Here is a 17,002-nt window from a genome sequence, read left to right on the forward strand (position 1 = left end):
TACTAGCCGAATAAGGGTCTTCGATGCTCCGGCATGAGCACAACCAAGACAGTTTTGAGATGAACATTTGCGACGTATTTTGAGAATTAGACAGCTCAGACAGATCAAGCGTCCAGTCCAAAATGCATGTCATGATTCATTAAAGTCGGCACATATCTCCAGATAAGTCTCCTTATTTCTCTCCCCGAAAGGGACACCTTTTATTTAGACGCAATTCCTTTTTCACTTCCAATTGCTCTTCTATTCTTTTCCATATATTTTCTTAGATTCCCTTTCGGTCTAATCTTGCATCAAAAGCAAAGCAAAAATGGCTGCAAAACTGTCTACAGTTTTCCCGTAATACCGAGCACAATTTGGAGCATATACGGCATTGACGAAAGCAGGAATCCATCTGTGATCTCTTTTGACAAGGCGGACAAAGTGTCTCAAAGAAACTGAAAAGGTCGCCTAAGCAAGACTTGCTTCATGGGAAAAGTTGATAAGCACTACAGACACAAACTGGTTCTGAGTGCAAGACAACTAAGTTTGATTTTAAAGAAAAATTGCTTTGCCTTAGATACAAGGGTTAACGGTACCGTGGACATCCGGGTATGAAACAGCCAGGGGAGACGTCAGAAAGACAAAGTCTCCAGAAAATGATACAAAGTATCCGAGCATCTCGGTACCACTCTGATAGAATCAGTTCTTCGACAACGGGGTGTCCGTGAACTCAAACTCCTCAGTGCATCAAGGCCACAAACCGATCACCACTTTAAAAACTCACAAATTTTCTTTGTTTGAAGCAGGAACAAAGCAGTGCAGAATGGCCATTCTCAAAGGACGAATATCACCAAATGTAAGCTCCTTAAAATCTTCAGCATGCATCACTACTGTCCATACCTCTCATTTTCGTAGCTTAACCCATGTAGAACCTTTTCGCCTAGGGGAATCCAGCTCATAGTTTCCGGGTAGAAGTACTTTTCGCTCAGGCTGTTTTAGGTAGCTTAACCCAGGTAGAACATTTTCGCCTAGGGGGATCCAGCTCATAGTTCCGGGTAGAAGTACTTTTCGCTCAGGCTGTTTTAGGTAGCTTAACCCAAGTAGAACATTTTCGCCTAGGGGGATCCAGCTCATAGTTTTCGGGTAGAAGTACTTTTCGCTCAGGCTGTTTTAGGTAGCTTAACCCAGGTAGAACCTTTTTCGCCTAGGGGGATCCAGCTCATAGTTCCGGGTAGAAGTATTCTTCGCCCATGCTATTTTTCGTAGCTTAACCCAGGTAGAACATTTTTGCCTAGGGGGATCCAGCTCATAGTTCCGGGTAGAAGTACTCTTCGCTCAGGTTGTTTTACGTAGCTTAACCCAGGTAGAACCTTTTCACCTAGGGAGATCCAGCTCATAGTTTCCGGATAGAAGTACTCTTCGCCGAGATTGTTTTACGTAGCTTAACCCAGGTAGAACCTTTTTCGCCTAGGGGGATCCAGCTCATAGTTCCGGGTAGAGGTACTTTTCGCTCAGGTTGTTTTACGTAGTTTAACCCGGGTAGAACCTTTTCGCCTAGGGAGATCCAGCTCATAGTTTTCGGATAGAAGTACTCTTCGCCGAGATTGTTTTACGTAGCTTAACCCAGGTAGAACCTTTTTTGCCTAGGGGGATCCAGCTCATAGTTCCGGGTAGAGGTACTTTTCGCTCAGATTTTTTTGCGTAGTTTAACCCGGGTAGAACCTTTTCGCCTAGGGAGATCCAGCTCATAGTTTTCGGATAGAAGTACTCTTCGCCGAGATTGTTTTACGTAGCTTAACCCAGGTAGAACCTTTTTTGCCTAGGGGGATCCAGCTCATAGTTCCGGGTAGAGGTACTTTTCGCTCAGATTTTTTTACGTAGTTTAACCCGGGTAGAAACTTTTCGCCTCGGGGATCCAGCTCATATTCCGAGTAGAAGTACTCTTCGCCCAGGTTTGCTTTTTGTAGTTTAACCCAGGTAGAACCATTTCGCCAAGGGGATTCAGTATTTGTTTTCAGTAATACAAGGCGCCAACCCCTGGTTACATTTCCTTTTCAGTAATACAGGGCGCAAACCCCTGGTTACATTTCCTTTTCATTAATACAGGGCGCCAACCCCTGGTTACATTTTCCTTTTCAGTAATACAGGGTGCCAGCCCCTGGTTATATTTTTTTTTCAGTAATACAGGGCACCAACCCCTGGTTACATTTCTTTCCCAGTAATACAGGGTGCCAACCCTTGGTTACATTTCCTTTTCAGTAATACAGGGCACTAACCCCTGGTTACATTTCCTTTTCAGTAATACAGGGCACAAACCCCTGGTTACGTTTCCTTTTCAGTAATACAGGGCGCCAACCCCTGGTTACATTTTCCTTTTCAGTAATACATGGCGCCAACCCCTGGTTACATCTCTTTTTCAGTAACACATGGCGCCAACCTCTGGTTACATTTTTCTTCTCAGTAATACAGGGTACACCAATCCCCTGATTATATTTTCTTACCAGCATAGGGTACATCAATCCTTGATCTCCTTACCAGTATAGGGTACACCAATCTCTAGTTGTGTTCTCCAACATAGGGTACACCACTCCCTAGTTGATTTGACTTTAAATGTAGGATACACCACTCCCTGGTATCATTGCCAATATAGGGAATCCCATTCTCTGACCACATTTTCCCAACGTAAGGTACACAAATCCTTAGTTGAGACATTACAAAAAAAAAAAAAAAAAAAACATCATCATCACCTTTTCAGGGTACACCATTACTGTTTTTTTTTTATTTGTTTTCAATAAAGAAGTAGTTTAGAATTTTATTACAATAACTCACAAAATTTTTCCTAGTGAAAACTAGGGCAGAAAAATTTTGTTCGTTTGTTTGTTGTGATGTCTGAGCAGGTTTTACCTCGAGGCACAAGATTCGAGATGATTAAAAGAAGGAGTCTCAATCCAGAATAAAGAAAAGAAAAGAAAAAAGAAGTGAATCCAAAATGCAGATGAAAGATGTGAACTGCTGAAAAAAGAAGTGAATCCAAAATGCAGATAAAAGATGTGAACTGCTTAAGACGTAGCTGAAGTCACAAGCTCTGCATGTCCCCTCTTGATTCGAAAAACTGAAGAAGAATGAACTAGCACCTGTAACTAGCAAGCATCAAGGCTCCAATCAAAAGTCTGCATGAAGAACCATTCAAGACTCAAGATCAAGCTTCAAAAGACTTATAGATAGGAATCTTGTAACTTATAGTTGATAGGTTTGTTTAGTTCCTTTAGATTTTGATGTAATAACAGGGCCACGGACCGGAGCCTCGACGGAACCTAGCTCGACTTTCGAACTCATCACTCCATCATTCTTCTTGAACTATACGCGACCTGATTCCCTTATAACCCGGGATATGTAGGCTGTCCAAAACCAGGATTCGGTTGCACTTTTTTCTTTTATTTTCTTCCTCTTTTGAATAACGATATGGTAAAAACTTAGTCACACGGCTCACTTTATCTTTGCCTGAAAACTTTTAATGTTTCCAAGCAAAGAGAGGCATGCTGTGAGCACCTAATTTTTTACCGTGCTTGAATATTTTTCGCTCTCATCTTCCCAGGTGTGTCCCTACTCCACTTTTCTTTGTCCCCCATGCTTGTCCCCCATACTTGTCCCACATGCTTTGTCCCCCATGCTTGTCCCACATGCTTTGTCCCCCATGCTTGTCCCCCACTCACAAACTCCATACCACTCTCCCTACCCATTAAAAACAGGAATTCCTTTCTTCAAAAAAGGAAGAGAGAACAGAGAATCGGACCCCCTCCCTAAAATAAAGGAGCAACACCCACACAACCGGGACCCAAGGATTTTCGGGCTACTATTGCTTCGTTCATGTGCGCCGCTGCCAGGGGACTCTAAATTTTCAATTGATCCTTCCCATTTCCACCTTGCCTCACGTGTTAGTTTCTAGAAAAAAGGAGAACAAGAAATAGATCTGGGCAAAGGGACAAAACAGGCGTGGATTTTGGAAAAAGCAAAAGGGGAGAGACGAGAAGGAGAGGTTCACAGAAAAGATTTTGATTTCTTTGTTCAAATTTCATCTAAGCTACTGTCATTTCTAATTTCAATGTACTTGGAGTAATTTTTACTCATGGAGTTTATTTGAGGTATTTGGAGGCTGAGTTTGAGGTCTATCCGATTTTGAGCCTTCTGGTGCCGATTCGAGGTTGCCAACGGGGCTTGCGGTCCAAGCTCCTGCTACTGTTTCGTTTTTCTGTCAGATTTAGTTCGACGGAGTTTGCTGTAACCGAGTTCTTGTTAATATTATTGAGGTCCGATCCTAAACTCTTCCTTTTTTTTTACATTTCTCATGTGAATGTTTTGCGTTTGTTTCATCTTGTTTTTAGTTCTTGTTATGTGTATGATTTGCATTCTCAATTTCATATTTGTTTGAGCAGTTCTTTGTTTTAAATTTTTAATTATAAGAAAATATTTGAATTCACGTTAGGCAAATACCAATATGTGTTGAAGAACAAAATGCTTAACATGTGAATGAGTCTCAAAGTCAAAAGAGTTTTTCCTTTAAAGAATAGGGTGATATTATGTATTAATTACTTTTTTCCAGTACTCATCATTTAAACTCATATTTGTTCCAGATTTACTTGAATAACTTTATTTATTTGGTAGCTTTTTGGTTTGTTAATGAGTGGGTGCAGCATTGATTCATGAATTGAAAAGATAAACATTAGAATTCTGGCCTTATGGGTTGTGTACGGTTGGGTAACGAGAATTGGGAACTTAAATGATTTATTGCTTTCGTTTACTGTTTTATCAATTGTTATATTTCACTAGTTTAGTAATTGAAAACAGTCTCAAGAGGTAGAATATTAGCAATTCATTAAGTTGTAAATATTTCTAATAACTTAGTTATATAATTGAATCTCATGATTTCTTTAGTTAAATCTAATCCATAACTTTTGGCCCTAGAATAATATCAAATCTCAGGAAATAAACAATCCAAGAACATCGTTAGAGTGTTTTAGGTGCGCTTTTAATTAATTTATCGCGATTATGTATACCTTCGCGTGGCATATTGTGATTTTTAAAATTAAAACCGAACTATGTGTTCGCGCAACTTTGGTCAAAACAATCTTAATATAATAAAATGTTATTAATTGTGTACACGTATCGTTACATGATTTTGGCACAGTGAACAAAACGGATTCACACACGTGATTCGTTTCAAATATAGTTCCATATTTTAATAATTAAAAGCGGATAGATAAAACATGGAAACCAATAAATCACAGTTTATCCAAAATTAATTTAAGCCAAGTTTAAGTCAATAAAGCAACCGTGCTAGAACCACGGGACTCGGGAATGCCTTATACCTTCCCCCCGGTCAACAGAATTCCTTACCCGGACTTTGTTTTCGCAGACCAATAATAATAGAGTCAAACATTCCTTTGACTAGGGATTCAAATAAAAGGTGACTTGGAACACCCAAAAAATCAATTCCGAGTGGCGACTCTGTAAACAAAATAATCCCTAATCAAGTCTTGTCACTTTAATTGGAAAAACTCTTTAACCCACCATCCATAATACACATTTATCGTTTTGGGGGGCATAAAGGGGTGTGACAAGCCTAAATTTTTAAAAGAATATTATGATATATATTTTTATTTGAAGTCTATTTTTCTAACTTTTTGAGATGCAAAGTTGTTAATAATTATTTTATAATCGATTTCCTCTAGTAATTCCTTTTCAATCGATAGTATAGCCAACTTATTTAATTTTTCTTGAGATATTGTTGATCTTAGTTAAGTTTTTATCAATTATAATTTGAAAAACTTATTTTTTGTGAGGCAATTATTATAAAAAAAAACTCTACTTTTGTGTTAAAAATATTAAATTATTTTTTTAAAGACCTATAAATATATTATTTTTAAAAAATGGGGCCCCCCAAATTTGGGGGCCTAAAGCATAAACCTTACTTGTGATAACCTTAAAGTCGGCCCTGAGTGGAGAGGTGATTGTGGAGCTTTTTGGTCTCGAGACCAAGACTCCTTACAACTCGTACCAATAGTGGCACTGAGCGGCCAAAGATTGATTGAAATGGTAGGCCCAGCCGGCCCTCTCCCCCTAACCGCCTATTTGCTCGTGTTCGCAGCTCGATCAGAGGTGAAAAACTGTGGTCCGGCAAAAAGCAGAAGTCGTCCGTATATGGTGGAGAGGGAGAGTCAATGGTAGAGTGGCTGCTAAGGTTTTGAATAAAAAGTAATATCAAAAGAGGAATAAGATAACAAGAATTTAAACATAATCCCTTGTTTTGGAAAGAGTTATAGAATAAATGGGTTACTATTAAATAGTATTTTGTTTAATTATGCTACAATTGTAATAAAATATGCTATTATTGAAACAATCCAAAAATGGTGATATTAATATAAATACATTTTAATAAGAGTCCTACCTGGTAAAAATCTTCCAAAAAAAGAAGAAGAAGCCTACATGCCTTTGATCTAGTGGTGAGAGCACAACGCATAATGTGTTGTATTGAACTCTCCCCTATATGAAAATATGGTATTAAGTGGAAATGGTAAAAGGATAAACTCATTATTCCTCGAGTTTTGAACTCTGTGACGCTTGCCTCAAGGATTTCTTAATTAAAAAAAGACACAAAACAACTTATTTTCTTATATATGAATAAATCAAATGTGACAAAAAAGAATAGCTGATTTAGAGACTCTGAGATTATAAAGTAAATTTGTGAGAAACATGAAAAAGACTATATATAGAGGAAGAAAAATAGAATTGATGAGAAAATAAATATATTGTTTAACTTAATGAGAGAAAAAAATTATAATTAACTCACTCAATCCTACCTCTACTAAATTTAAAAAGAAATGCTAAAATTTGAAATCCTTCTTTAATAATTATATAAATATAAATCATATATATTATATAATAATGTAGTACACTTTATATTTGGGCAAGGGCTTCACCTGCTTACCCTAGAGCAGCCCTTGGATTTTCCTAATTCCAACCAAATTGGCGTAATTGTTTTTTGTTTTTTCAGTTGCACATGTTATTACCATTTTTGGAAATAAGTCTAAAAACATTCTCGAAATTACAGTCAAACTCCAAATTTTCCTAATTCCAACCAAATTGGCGTTACTTGCACTTGTTATTAAAATCTTAGAAATTAGTCTACCAATCCATCTCTAATTAGGATTAGTTCATGTATTATAAAAGTACACCACCCCTCTCATTAAAATAACTTCCCTGTGCTACAACCATGGCTTACTCAAAAATGCTAGCGTTTTGCTTCTTTTTTTCCCTATTCTTCATCTCTTCTGCTCAAACCAACTGCTCCGACTTCCAATTCCATGACAAGTCGTTTGATTCATGCTCAAATCTTCACACTTTAAACTCTTTTATTCATTGGAATTTCTACCAGCCTTCTCGTACTGTTGAAATCGCCTTTAGAAGGTCCGAAAAGGTGCATGGAAGATGGCTTGCTTGGGCTATAAACCCTACATCCACAGGGATGGTTGGCTCACAAGCTTTTGTGGCATTGCAACATTCTGATGGTACTCCTGAAGCATACACATCACCTATTAACACCTATGGAACTATGCTCGAAAAGGGTGACTTGAGTTTAAGGGTTTACGACGTTTCAGCTCAGAATATCAATGGAGAAGTTATCATCTTTGCCAAGTTTGAGATTCCTACCAATGGAAGTACTGTTGTGAATCATGTATGGCAAGAAGGACCATTACAAGATGATAAACCAAGAATTCATGACTTGTCAGGAGATAACGTGAAGTCTTTTGGAACTTTGGATTTCCATTCAGGGAAAACTATGGCTACAAAATTAAAATCAAGTTCAAGGTCTAAGCTTAAGATTGCTCATGGGATTATCAATGGTGTTAGTTGGGGTATGTTAATGCCACTAGGTGTTGTTCTTGCTAGATTGAGATATTTACCTTTGACAGATCCTTTGTGGTTTCATCTACATATTTATTGTCAAATTTTGGCTTATTTTCTTGGTATTACTGGTGGAAGTTTGGGATTTGTACTTGGGAGGAAATCTTCTGGAGTGAAAATTAAACACACTTCTCATAGGTATATTGGTGGTGCACTTTTAGGGCTTGCAACATTACAAGTTTTAGCTCGATGGTTGAGGCCCAAACCAGATCACAAATATAGGGTATATTGGAATTTTTACCATTGGTGTACTGGTTATGCTACTATTATATTGGGAATTGTCAATTGTTTCAAGGGTTTTCAGATGATGGATGTGGGAATTTGGAAGAATGCTTACATTGGTTTTCTTGCTTCGTTGGGTTTTGTTGCTGTTATTCTTGAAGTTCTGAGATGGTTCTTGAAGGCTAAAAAAGACACAGAAGAAACTGCAGTGGGAGCTTAATTTTCCAAACTTTATGGAACAAAAAGTGTAGAATTGTAACGAATTATAAATCAGAATGTTTAATTTCATAGGCGTATAATTTTTGTAGCTCAAATTTAATGTATGTTACATGCTCAAGGGATTATACTAGATGTACTAGTTTTACAATATTTCTTCTATTATGTCTGTCCTTTTAACTACTACTATTTTTAATTAAAAAATCATGATTTATTTAGGACTAAAACGGAAAGCAGAATTTCATAAAATGCATCTGTCTGAAAAAATTTATGACTACAGCAAATATTAAAAAGTTCATGTAAGACTAAAAAGTAGGAGTTTCACGTATGAATGTCCTTGGTATGTTAGAGACAATTGGCATATGATGCTATTTTTCTTATATACCTTGTTCAAATACTAATGAACACGCATATTTCTGACTAGTATTTAAATTACAACGAATCACTATACACGATTTATACAAATAGAAAACAAGGAGCCAGCTTTCAATCCACAGTTCCCTGTTTTCTGGAATGGATAAATTCACTCATTCACCAATTCATATGGCCATTTGTAAGAGACAAAAACCCCGTCTTGTTTTATTCTAGTTCAAAGTTCAAACAGGCACTGAGCCATGTCAGTGGTGAAATTTCAAAGATATATGAAAAGCCTGTAGAAACAAATAAGATGAGGGAATTTTTTAGGATTGCAAAGTTGGGGTTGAGAAAATCCAAGTCCTACAGGCATCTTTTATTTCTGTCATCTGAACTCACAAAAAGTTTTTTTTGTTCCTGAAAAAATTACTGTAGTACATGTTCTTTTCGTGGATGAGGGAACTCCCCCTAAGGATGCAGACAAGTTCATTCATTCAGAGAAGCAAATTCAAGGAATTTTATGAACTTCTGAATGTCCCCCCATTAAAACATAACAAGCCTCATGGCATTTATTCCAGTGAAAAATATATCCAGATCGGTTTTTCACTTTTTCTTTTTCCCTTTATATGCAAATTGGTTCGAATCATTCAAAAGCACGCAATACCAGACAAAAATAAAGATGAAAAGAAAAACGAAAGTAAGGAGAGGTCCTTTATTTTACTATATTTTTATTCTTCATTTCTGTTTTATATTTGCAAGGACGGGAGAGAGTTTGGTGCTGCAACCAGAATAGCATCAACCCTTGACATGGTATAACGTGAAACATCATACCAAATGCATAATAAAGTTCATCTCAGCATACCTTGGGGTTCCTATGAAATCTACGTGTAATCAGCAACCTGAAGTTCACTGGACCAATCCCTTGTGCTCCTTAGGGCTCTAGCTTTATTATCTCTTATTTCTAGGACCTGATAAAAAAACAAGAAGTGGGAGATTTCTAAGTATAAAGGGCGCATACATCTGTATAAGGAGCCATACAATCAAGCTAGCAAACATGACTATGAAATGGTAATAAACCTAGACATAGTAGCCTCCTAGAAGTGGCATCAACAGTGAATGCGAGTTGTTATATTTTCTCATTTAATACTGGAATTATAATAGTGCTTGGGCCAGAAAGGAAATTACCTCAGGGCTCGAGCCAAGTACTCCACTAGACATTCCCACATCAATTCGCCATATGCTACAGTTGTATTTGCTGCAGGGAAACCAAGATCAATCATCTACGTGGCCTAAAGAGATGCTGATCTGTAAAGATAGTTCTTTCTTTGAGCTAAAAATTGATTCCTAAAGTTAACTGTTGGTTGTAATATTTATATCTAACACAAAAAGTTCATCTTAGTATCACTTTAAGAAAATAACAGATCGTATAAAGATCCTCTACCAATTCACCCCCATAGGTTGAGGAGTATGCCCTACAACCATCGCTTTGGCACCCACAGTTTGCAGTGTCTCTTCAAGAAGAGATTGGATCTGATCATGAAAAAAGCGGTAAGTTGAAAATTAGCATCACCTAAATAATCAAGTCAATAAGATCACAAATTAAACTTGATTTATTTCAACATTGGAAGAGATCAATATGCAAAAGGGCTAGAAAATACAGCTTTGAAAGAACTAATCGACAAAAAAGATCCACGGATTCAGTGAAACCCAGAATAATGCTTGCTGAATGTGCATAGAGGAAAATGCCTATAACCTGCTCGATCTGGTAGTCTTCCAGATCTGAATCTCTGGAGTACAAACGGTTCCACACGATACTATCATAGCCCCTGGTGGCTATGAAAGGCATCTGCGGAGAATCGTCAGCTTCACTCGGACCTTTCATCCATTGAGATACTTCTCTATTCAATCTCTCTAAACCATAGGCAACTGCAGCAACAGCAGCATTAATAATCAATATACAAGAATCTTTTTACATGTATCCTAATAAATCAGAATACTGGGTAGCAGATTAGCTTATTACCATGATGAGGAAGAAGGCCACCATGGCAGAAGAGCCAATCATCAACCTTAAGAACAACACCATGACGGGCCAACTCACATGCCAATGGACCTCCGGGTCTCATGAGGATTGATCTTGCAATTACACCCTTTTGCCGCTGTCCTAATATTTGGACGACTTAATAAGCATAGAAAATGTCAAGCACCAAACCATATGGAAAAAGCAACAAATGTTTCTTATGAATTCTAAAAGGGGTAACTATCTTAAAATATCTGCTTAAAAATTATATAGTTATCACTTTCAACGTGTTTCTTATCAACCCCGCTGATTGCAAATGGACTGCTTGCTAATCTCAATACTAGTGTAAACGGTATGCTTTTACTTCACAGCAATAAGGTGGTACTTTCTGTTTACCCACAATATAATGTTTTTTTCTTTTTATAATTCAAAACTAAAATGCTTCTGATGCCAATATATTTATTTGCCCGGCCACTCAAATGTAAGTAACTTCCAAACCTCCCATTAGCCATGAGACTAAGACCTTGATCTTAATAGAAACCTTGATCTTAATAGAACACACCTTTACCAAATTCCATGGAGCCCAATAATTTTGAGACACCTTCCGATCTTGTTTCCATCTGCCAGACACAGCACACCAACTGACAAAAGCTTCTTCCCAGTTGTGTTCACATTCCTCCAAGTAATCCAGAAAGTCTATACACTCGTCAAGTCCCCCATTGTCAACATATCTGAAGTCCCCCTCTACATTCATAGTTTCATGATTTCCATTGACCTATAATAACCATTCAGAACATGAAGAAAACAGATATGGTTGGAAGCAAATAACCATGCAAATCTCCAAAGTAGTTGTAAAATTGAACAGTACAAAACGATTAGCATTACCCTGTTTAAATAATAACGATGTACAGATTAGCAGTCAGCTACAATCAAGATACTTGTAGATGTAGCTGAAAAAACACAGACCTGGAAAACTGCTCCACCATGAGCTTTTGCTTGGATGTCTAGTGACTTCAACAATGATAAAATTGCAAGTTCATCTTCACCTCGGTCAAGTATATCTCCAAGCTGAATCAACACCTGGTAAAAAGAAACTTGTTATATTTTTATAAGCTAATAGATGCAGGGGCGTATCCAGCCTTAAGGTACCGGTTCATCTCCCCGTACTTTTGACGCGGAGCATAATTTATGTGTAAAAATTTATTAAAATTGCAACAGTAGATATGAACCCATAACTTTAAAATATAATAGGTCGAATGCTAAAAACTTAGAGATTGAACCCAGAGAGTTTAAATCCTGGATCCGCTTCTGATTATAGATGCCTTAGAACGAGTTCATAAATCTAAACAAAACGTAGAATGCATTTAATACCCTCCAAGCTAGAAATGTGATGGCAAATTAAAAGCTTACCGTCTCACCGCCAATCCAGAAATCTTGACCATCAGAACTCAGCACACCAGCCGTCTCAAGTGCACCTCTTGCCTTGTCAAGATCTCCATGCAAATCTCCGACTAAAATTCACCTCAAATAAGAGACAAATAAATACACAGAAAGAAAGACTGCAGAAACAGTCGGGCCAAAAAAAAATAAATAGCAGAACTGAGAATTTCATTATGCCCAATTACAATAACGAAACAATTCACTAAAGGAAGATAAGAACTAACAATTTAGAGAAACAATCAAAATAATCTATATAGCAAAAGAATGCCCTAACTTTCTTTATATTTACATTTTGCCTCTCAATTTATGTGAAAACTTATTACACGACAACTTTAAATCTCAGTTCCAATTCAATAACTGCAATTAGACTAGTCACACTACCCAGATGTTGTTCTTCAGAAAACCAAAAGCAAAATTGAAACTAACCCGCGACAATTCGACGACCCGGAGCTGAAACGAAAGTGTGCGGGTCCCCATTTACTACAATGGGTTTTAAGCTTCCATAGCTATTAGTACTGCTACTGCTATACTGAGCTGGAGTTGAAACAATCGTATCAACCAATTTGCGGGACTGTGATTGTGAAGAAGCAGAAGGTGGTTGAAGTGGTAAAGAACATGTTAGTGCAACAGTAGCCATTGATTGAATAACACAAGTCAGTAGTTGTGAATATTTTTGCCTTTTGTGTTTTCAATTGTTATTGGTCACTCAAGTCAGTATTTTGTCCAAATATTTTTTGCACACTATATTGTAACTGGTCTACCTTGCAATAACAACCATGAATAATTGGGCACTCCGAAAAAAGAGGAGCTGTCTTAGCCACATGTTTCGTGACATTGTCATTTTTTACTAGAACTAGTATCTTTTTCTTTTCTAATTCTGAGTCACCTGCCGGTTAGGGTTACACATTCATCCTCAATGAGAGGTTATCCCCTATGTGAAATTTTTATCCCCTATGTGAAATTTTCTAGCGCACATCTGGATTTAGTCGGGTACTGAATACTGAGTAAGAAACCCAAAAAAAAAAAAAAAAATTGAGTCACCAAAAGATTCTTCAAATAAAAAAAGGTTTAAGTTTTATAGCGGATAATTTCACAAGTGATTATTGAACTTTAATTTCACTTGGATTAATTTCACCATGATTACCGAACAGTTGTTCCAATAAAGTCGCAAAATTATTTCTTGTATCATTAAAGTTATTGTACTTTTTTTGTTATATAAGTAAAATCATAAAACTATTTTTTTTGTATCATTAAAGTCTTGAGCTTTACTCGTTGTATTAGTAAACTCACAAAACTATTTTGTATCTATCAGCCTAAAGGATTTTATGTTTTAGTTTTTAGGTTTAGTTAAATGTTGTCGCTGTCACCTAAAGTGACTTAATCTCTATTATGACCCAAAGAAAATCTAATAAATATAAGCTCAGCCAAGAAAGATTTTAAAGAAAGAGAGAAATGTGATGACAATAAAATTGTTCAATACTTCTCTCTGATGCTGAACATTAATCATAGACAATAGAATTCCAGACTTTACTTAATAAAGCAAAGGCAAAATCCTGATAGCTCACACTTGAAAAAACAATAAACAGACACACTAAGAACTACTTAATTTTAAGACAACAATAACATGGACAATTTGCTACAATTTCAACATCTTAGCATTGTGGTAGATCTGGTGGAGGTGGCTCCATTGTCTGTTTCTCTCCTATTCCATTCTCGACGATGAACGCCATCCCTAGCCCCCAAGCCAAATGAGAATCAATGTGGCAATGGAACAACCAAAGCCCTGTAACAAATACATAAACTGATCAAACTTTCTGAATATGTACACAAAATTTCAACTTGGAACATTTTTTAGTGACATTTTTATGATTAGGATCAGGTTCTTACCTGGATTATCTGCCACGAAACGAATGACTGCCCATCCACCAACAGGCACATCGATTGTGTTCCTGACAGGCGGATCAATTAGGTTAAATGTAGTAGTATCCGTCTGAGGATTGAAGTTACCAAAACCTTGTCCAACGACCCAAAAATGATATCCGTGAAGATGTATAGGGTGATCCTCTGTTGAAAAGATAGCAGTATCCTGCAATACAATTTGTACAGTAGAACCAAACTTGATCTTGTGCAACTTAGTTCCAAATCTTGGTTGCCAAAGTCCTCGTGAAACATTGCCCGTGTAGTCAAATTGCACAGTTGGAACAGGAGGAAAATCCAATGTATAAATCCCTGGAATGTTTTGGTAATAAGCCTGGAGCAATGAAGTTCTTCTAGGAAGAACAAATGAAATATTATTCATGCTGGCAGCAAACCGCGTATTATTAGGCCCTTGACATCTAGGACCAGGAGCGCAATTCACTAAGCCAAGTCCAACAGTGAAAAACAAGTTCTCATCAATCTGAGTGGGAACTCTAACATTGTTACTAGGAATGCTCCTCAATTGGCTAGTGAAAGCAGTCGCGGTAGCTGTATCGTTGAAAGCTGGAAGCTGAGGCAATGAAGGTCTTGAATTCGCTCCTGGATTGAGATTTGCGTATTCAAGGATGGCAGTGGTAGTGGTGTTGTCAAATTGCGCGTTTCTGGCAGTGGCATAGGCGCTAGCCGCCATATAGTAGCGGCCAGGGGGGCGATTAGCAGTGAGGATTACATTGGTTGTTTGACCAGGTCCAACCATAATAACATTGGTTGTAAAAGGCTTGTTGTAAGTAGCATCAACACCTACAACAGTGAGCATGTGGTTTGCAACTGAGAAGAAAAGTTGTTGATTGAGTGCAGCATTGATTACTCTCAGTAGAACAGTTTCTCCAGGGTTCACTGAGACTTTCATAGTACCTGCATTAAAATTCTGAATTAGTAATGATGAAATCTGTTATCCTCTTTTGTTTTTTCCCTTTTAAGGATAATTTTGGTTCCATATTTTGTGTTTAAGTTATATATACTAAGTACTGACAGTATAGAAAAGGTTATCAGGACTTGACCTACGACAATAGATACCTCTCTATATCAAGCCTAATATAATCTGGAAAATAAAGTAATAACATTCTACAACCTGTTAAATTTTAAAGATAAAAAGGAAAGCCCGATGCACTAAGCTCCCGCTATGCGCGGGGTACGGAAAAGGGCCGGACCACAATGGTCTATTATAAGCAGCCTTACCCTACATTTTTGTAAGAGGCTGTTTCCACGGCTCGAACCCGTGGCCTCCTGGTCATATGGCAGCAACTTTGCTAGTTACGCCAAGGCTCCCCTTCCTTAAGTTGCAAAGATAGTGTAAAAAAATCTTTTAACTGTCAGTGTATATAAAAAAAATTAAGAGGAGGCTATGTTTTGGTAAGAACCTTGGCTAGAGCATCTGTAAAGGTCACCAGGTTGACCATTAATAGTATATGCATTGGAAATATTAGGAGCTGCTCCAGTGAATTGTGCTTGTCTTTGAACTGCAATAATGTCTCTGTTCCACCATTCCCCTATGATAAAATCAAGAACTTAATTAGTCACATACTCACATTGGATTTTGATCAAAATTAAAATGAAAAGGGAAAAAAAGCTATGTTGCGCCGACTCTCCAAAAGTATTGCCTCATCCGTGTCGGATCCTTCAAAAATGCACTACTTTAGGAGGATCCGACGTGCACCCGACACCATTTTTGCAGAGTCCGAGTAACATAGGAAAAAAATAGTACCAAGAAGAATAGGGATATCTTTCTGAGGCAGTGAAAAAGGAAAATTAGAACCCTGTTTTGGTAAGATAACTAAGGCTCCATAAACAGTAGCTCTAAGCCATTTGCTGTGTGCATGCCACCACAATGTACCCTCTTGGTTTTCAATAGTGAATCTGTATGTGTAAAATCCTCCTGGTCTAATTGGGCATTGTGTTACATACTCAGGCCCATCAGCCCATGGCGTTCGCATTTGACGAATTCCATGCCTGCATGGAAATTTAAAACAGTTTAAGTTCTGTGCACTGACAATGTAAAATATTATTTGCAGTGAAGTCGTCTATAAAGTAATTACCAATGGATTGTAACGTTGTAACGAGCTCTATTAACGACAGTAACAAATAGTGTATCTCCGTTTCGAACTGTCAAAGTTGGTCCTGGGAATTGTCCATTCACTGTAATTATATTCTTGGTTCTGCATAGCCTTGTTACACTTGTTTCTTGAACCTGTCCAAAAAAAAAAAAAAAATCGTGACAATGTTGGAATTTTTTCTAGAAAATAAGAAGAAAATGTGAATGGATACTTACAATAAATTCATGGTAGTGAAATTCTGCATTTGCAAAAGAAGACAGTAGAGATAGTATAGCTATAATTGTTGCCAAGAGGCCATTGGACAATGGAATCTTGAGATAATTTTTACAAGTCTCCATTTCTCTTCTTTTTCTGACTTTGTTTTAGTGAATTCTTGGAAGTTGTAATATTCTGTTTAGAAGACTTAATGAAGTTGTGATGCTGTGGTTAGTGGACTTAACGAAGTGGTCTATTTATAATGCTATGGGGAGGGAATCTAAAGCTTGGTTTACTCTTCAAGAAAAATAAAAAATTAAGGGATTTTGGAAAGTTTTAGGCAACTTAGTCCAACTACATGGAGGGGTTGGTGCACCCACTTGCAATTCTTAATCTAATAAACTAATATCATTTCTTCTTACATATTAGTAGTAAATTCAGTTAATAACGGTTTCTACTTTTTTTGTTCTTTCAAAATTTCCTGAGTTTCCTCATGATGGAAAATATCCTGAAAACATTTTCGGTTGTGTGGTATAACGGAAGTTATTTTCTAGAAAAATATTTTCTATGAAGAAGTTTGTTGCTG

General features: G+C 37.2%; 3 protein-coding genes across 5 annotated transcripts; 1 reads left to right on the plus strand and 2 right to left on the minus strand.

Moving 5' to 3' along the window:
• Window positions 1-7,119: 7,119 nt before the first annotated feature.
• Window positions 7,120-12,939, minus strand: LOC107790555 (shewanella-like protein phosphatase 1). Of its 3 annotated transcripts, none has more exons than XM_016612511.2 (10): window positions 12,617-12,939; window positions 12,161-12,261; window positions 11,717-11,830; window positions 11,313-11,525; window positions 10,754-10,889; window positions 10,487-10,659; window positions 10,175-10,263; window positions 9,919-9,988; window positions 9,596-9,701; window positions 7,120-7,550 (listed from the first exon to the last, which is right to left on the minus strand). In XM_016612511.2, the coding sequence occupies exons 1-9, from the start codon at window positions 12,825-12,827 to the stop codon at window positions 9,615-9,617; spliced, it is 1,194 nt and encodes a 397-aa protein (XP_016467997.1). In that variant the 5' UTR covers window positions 12,828-12,939; the 3' UTR covers window positions 7,120-7,550; window positions 9,596-9,614. The 3 variants fall into 3 exon arrangements, with proteins under 3 accessions (XP_016467997.1, XP_075099566.1, XP_016467990.1); XM_075243465.1 differs by lacking the exon at window positions 7,120-7,550 and adding an exon at window positions 8,590-8,963; XM_016612504.2 differs by lacking the exon at window positions 7,120-7,550 and adding an exon at window positions 8,590-9,029.
• On the plus strand, window positions 7,250-8,861 carry LOC107790537 (cytochrome b561 and DOMON domain-containing protein At5g47530-like). The gene has a single exon (XM_016612473.2). It carries the CDS (start codon window positions 7,250-7,252, stop codon window positions 8,381-8,383), a length of 1,134 nt encoding a protein of 377 aa, XP_016467959.1. The 3' UTR covers window positions 8,384-8,861.
• A 706-nt stretch (window positions 12,940-13,645) lies between the features above and the next one.
• Window positions 13,646-16,634, minus strand: LOC107790546 (laccase-3). The gene is made up of 6 exons (XM_016612485.2): window positions 16,437-16,634; window positions 16,204-16,355; window positions 15,873-16,117; window positions 15,529-15,657; window positions 14,078-15,022; window positions 13,646-13,973 (listed from the first exon to the last, which is right to left on the minus strand). The coding sequence occupies exons 1-6, from the start codon at window positions 16,557-16,559 to the stop codon at window positions 13,843-13,845; spliced, it is 1,725 nt and encodes a 574-aa protein (XP_016467971.1). The 5' UTR covers window positions 16,560-16,634; the 3' UTR covers window positions 13,646-13,842.
• Window positions 16,635-17,002: the final 368 nt, after the last annotated feature.

Source organism: Nicotiana tabacum, chromosome 22 (genome assembly GCF_000715075.1).
Source record: "Nicotiana tabacum cultivar K326 chromosome 22, ASM71507v2, whole genome shotgun sequence".
Taxonomy (NCBI): domain Eukaryota; kingdom Viridiplantae; phylum Streptophyta; class Magnoliopsida; order Solanales; family Solanaceae; genus Nicotiana; species Nicotiana tabacum.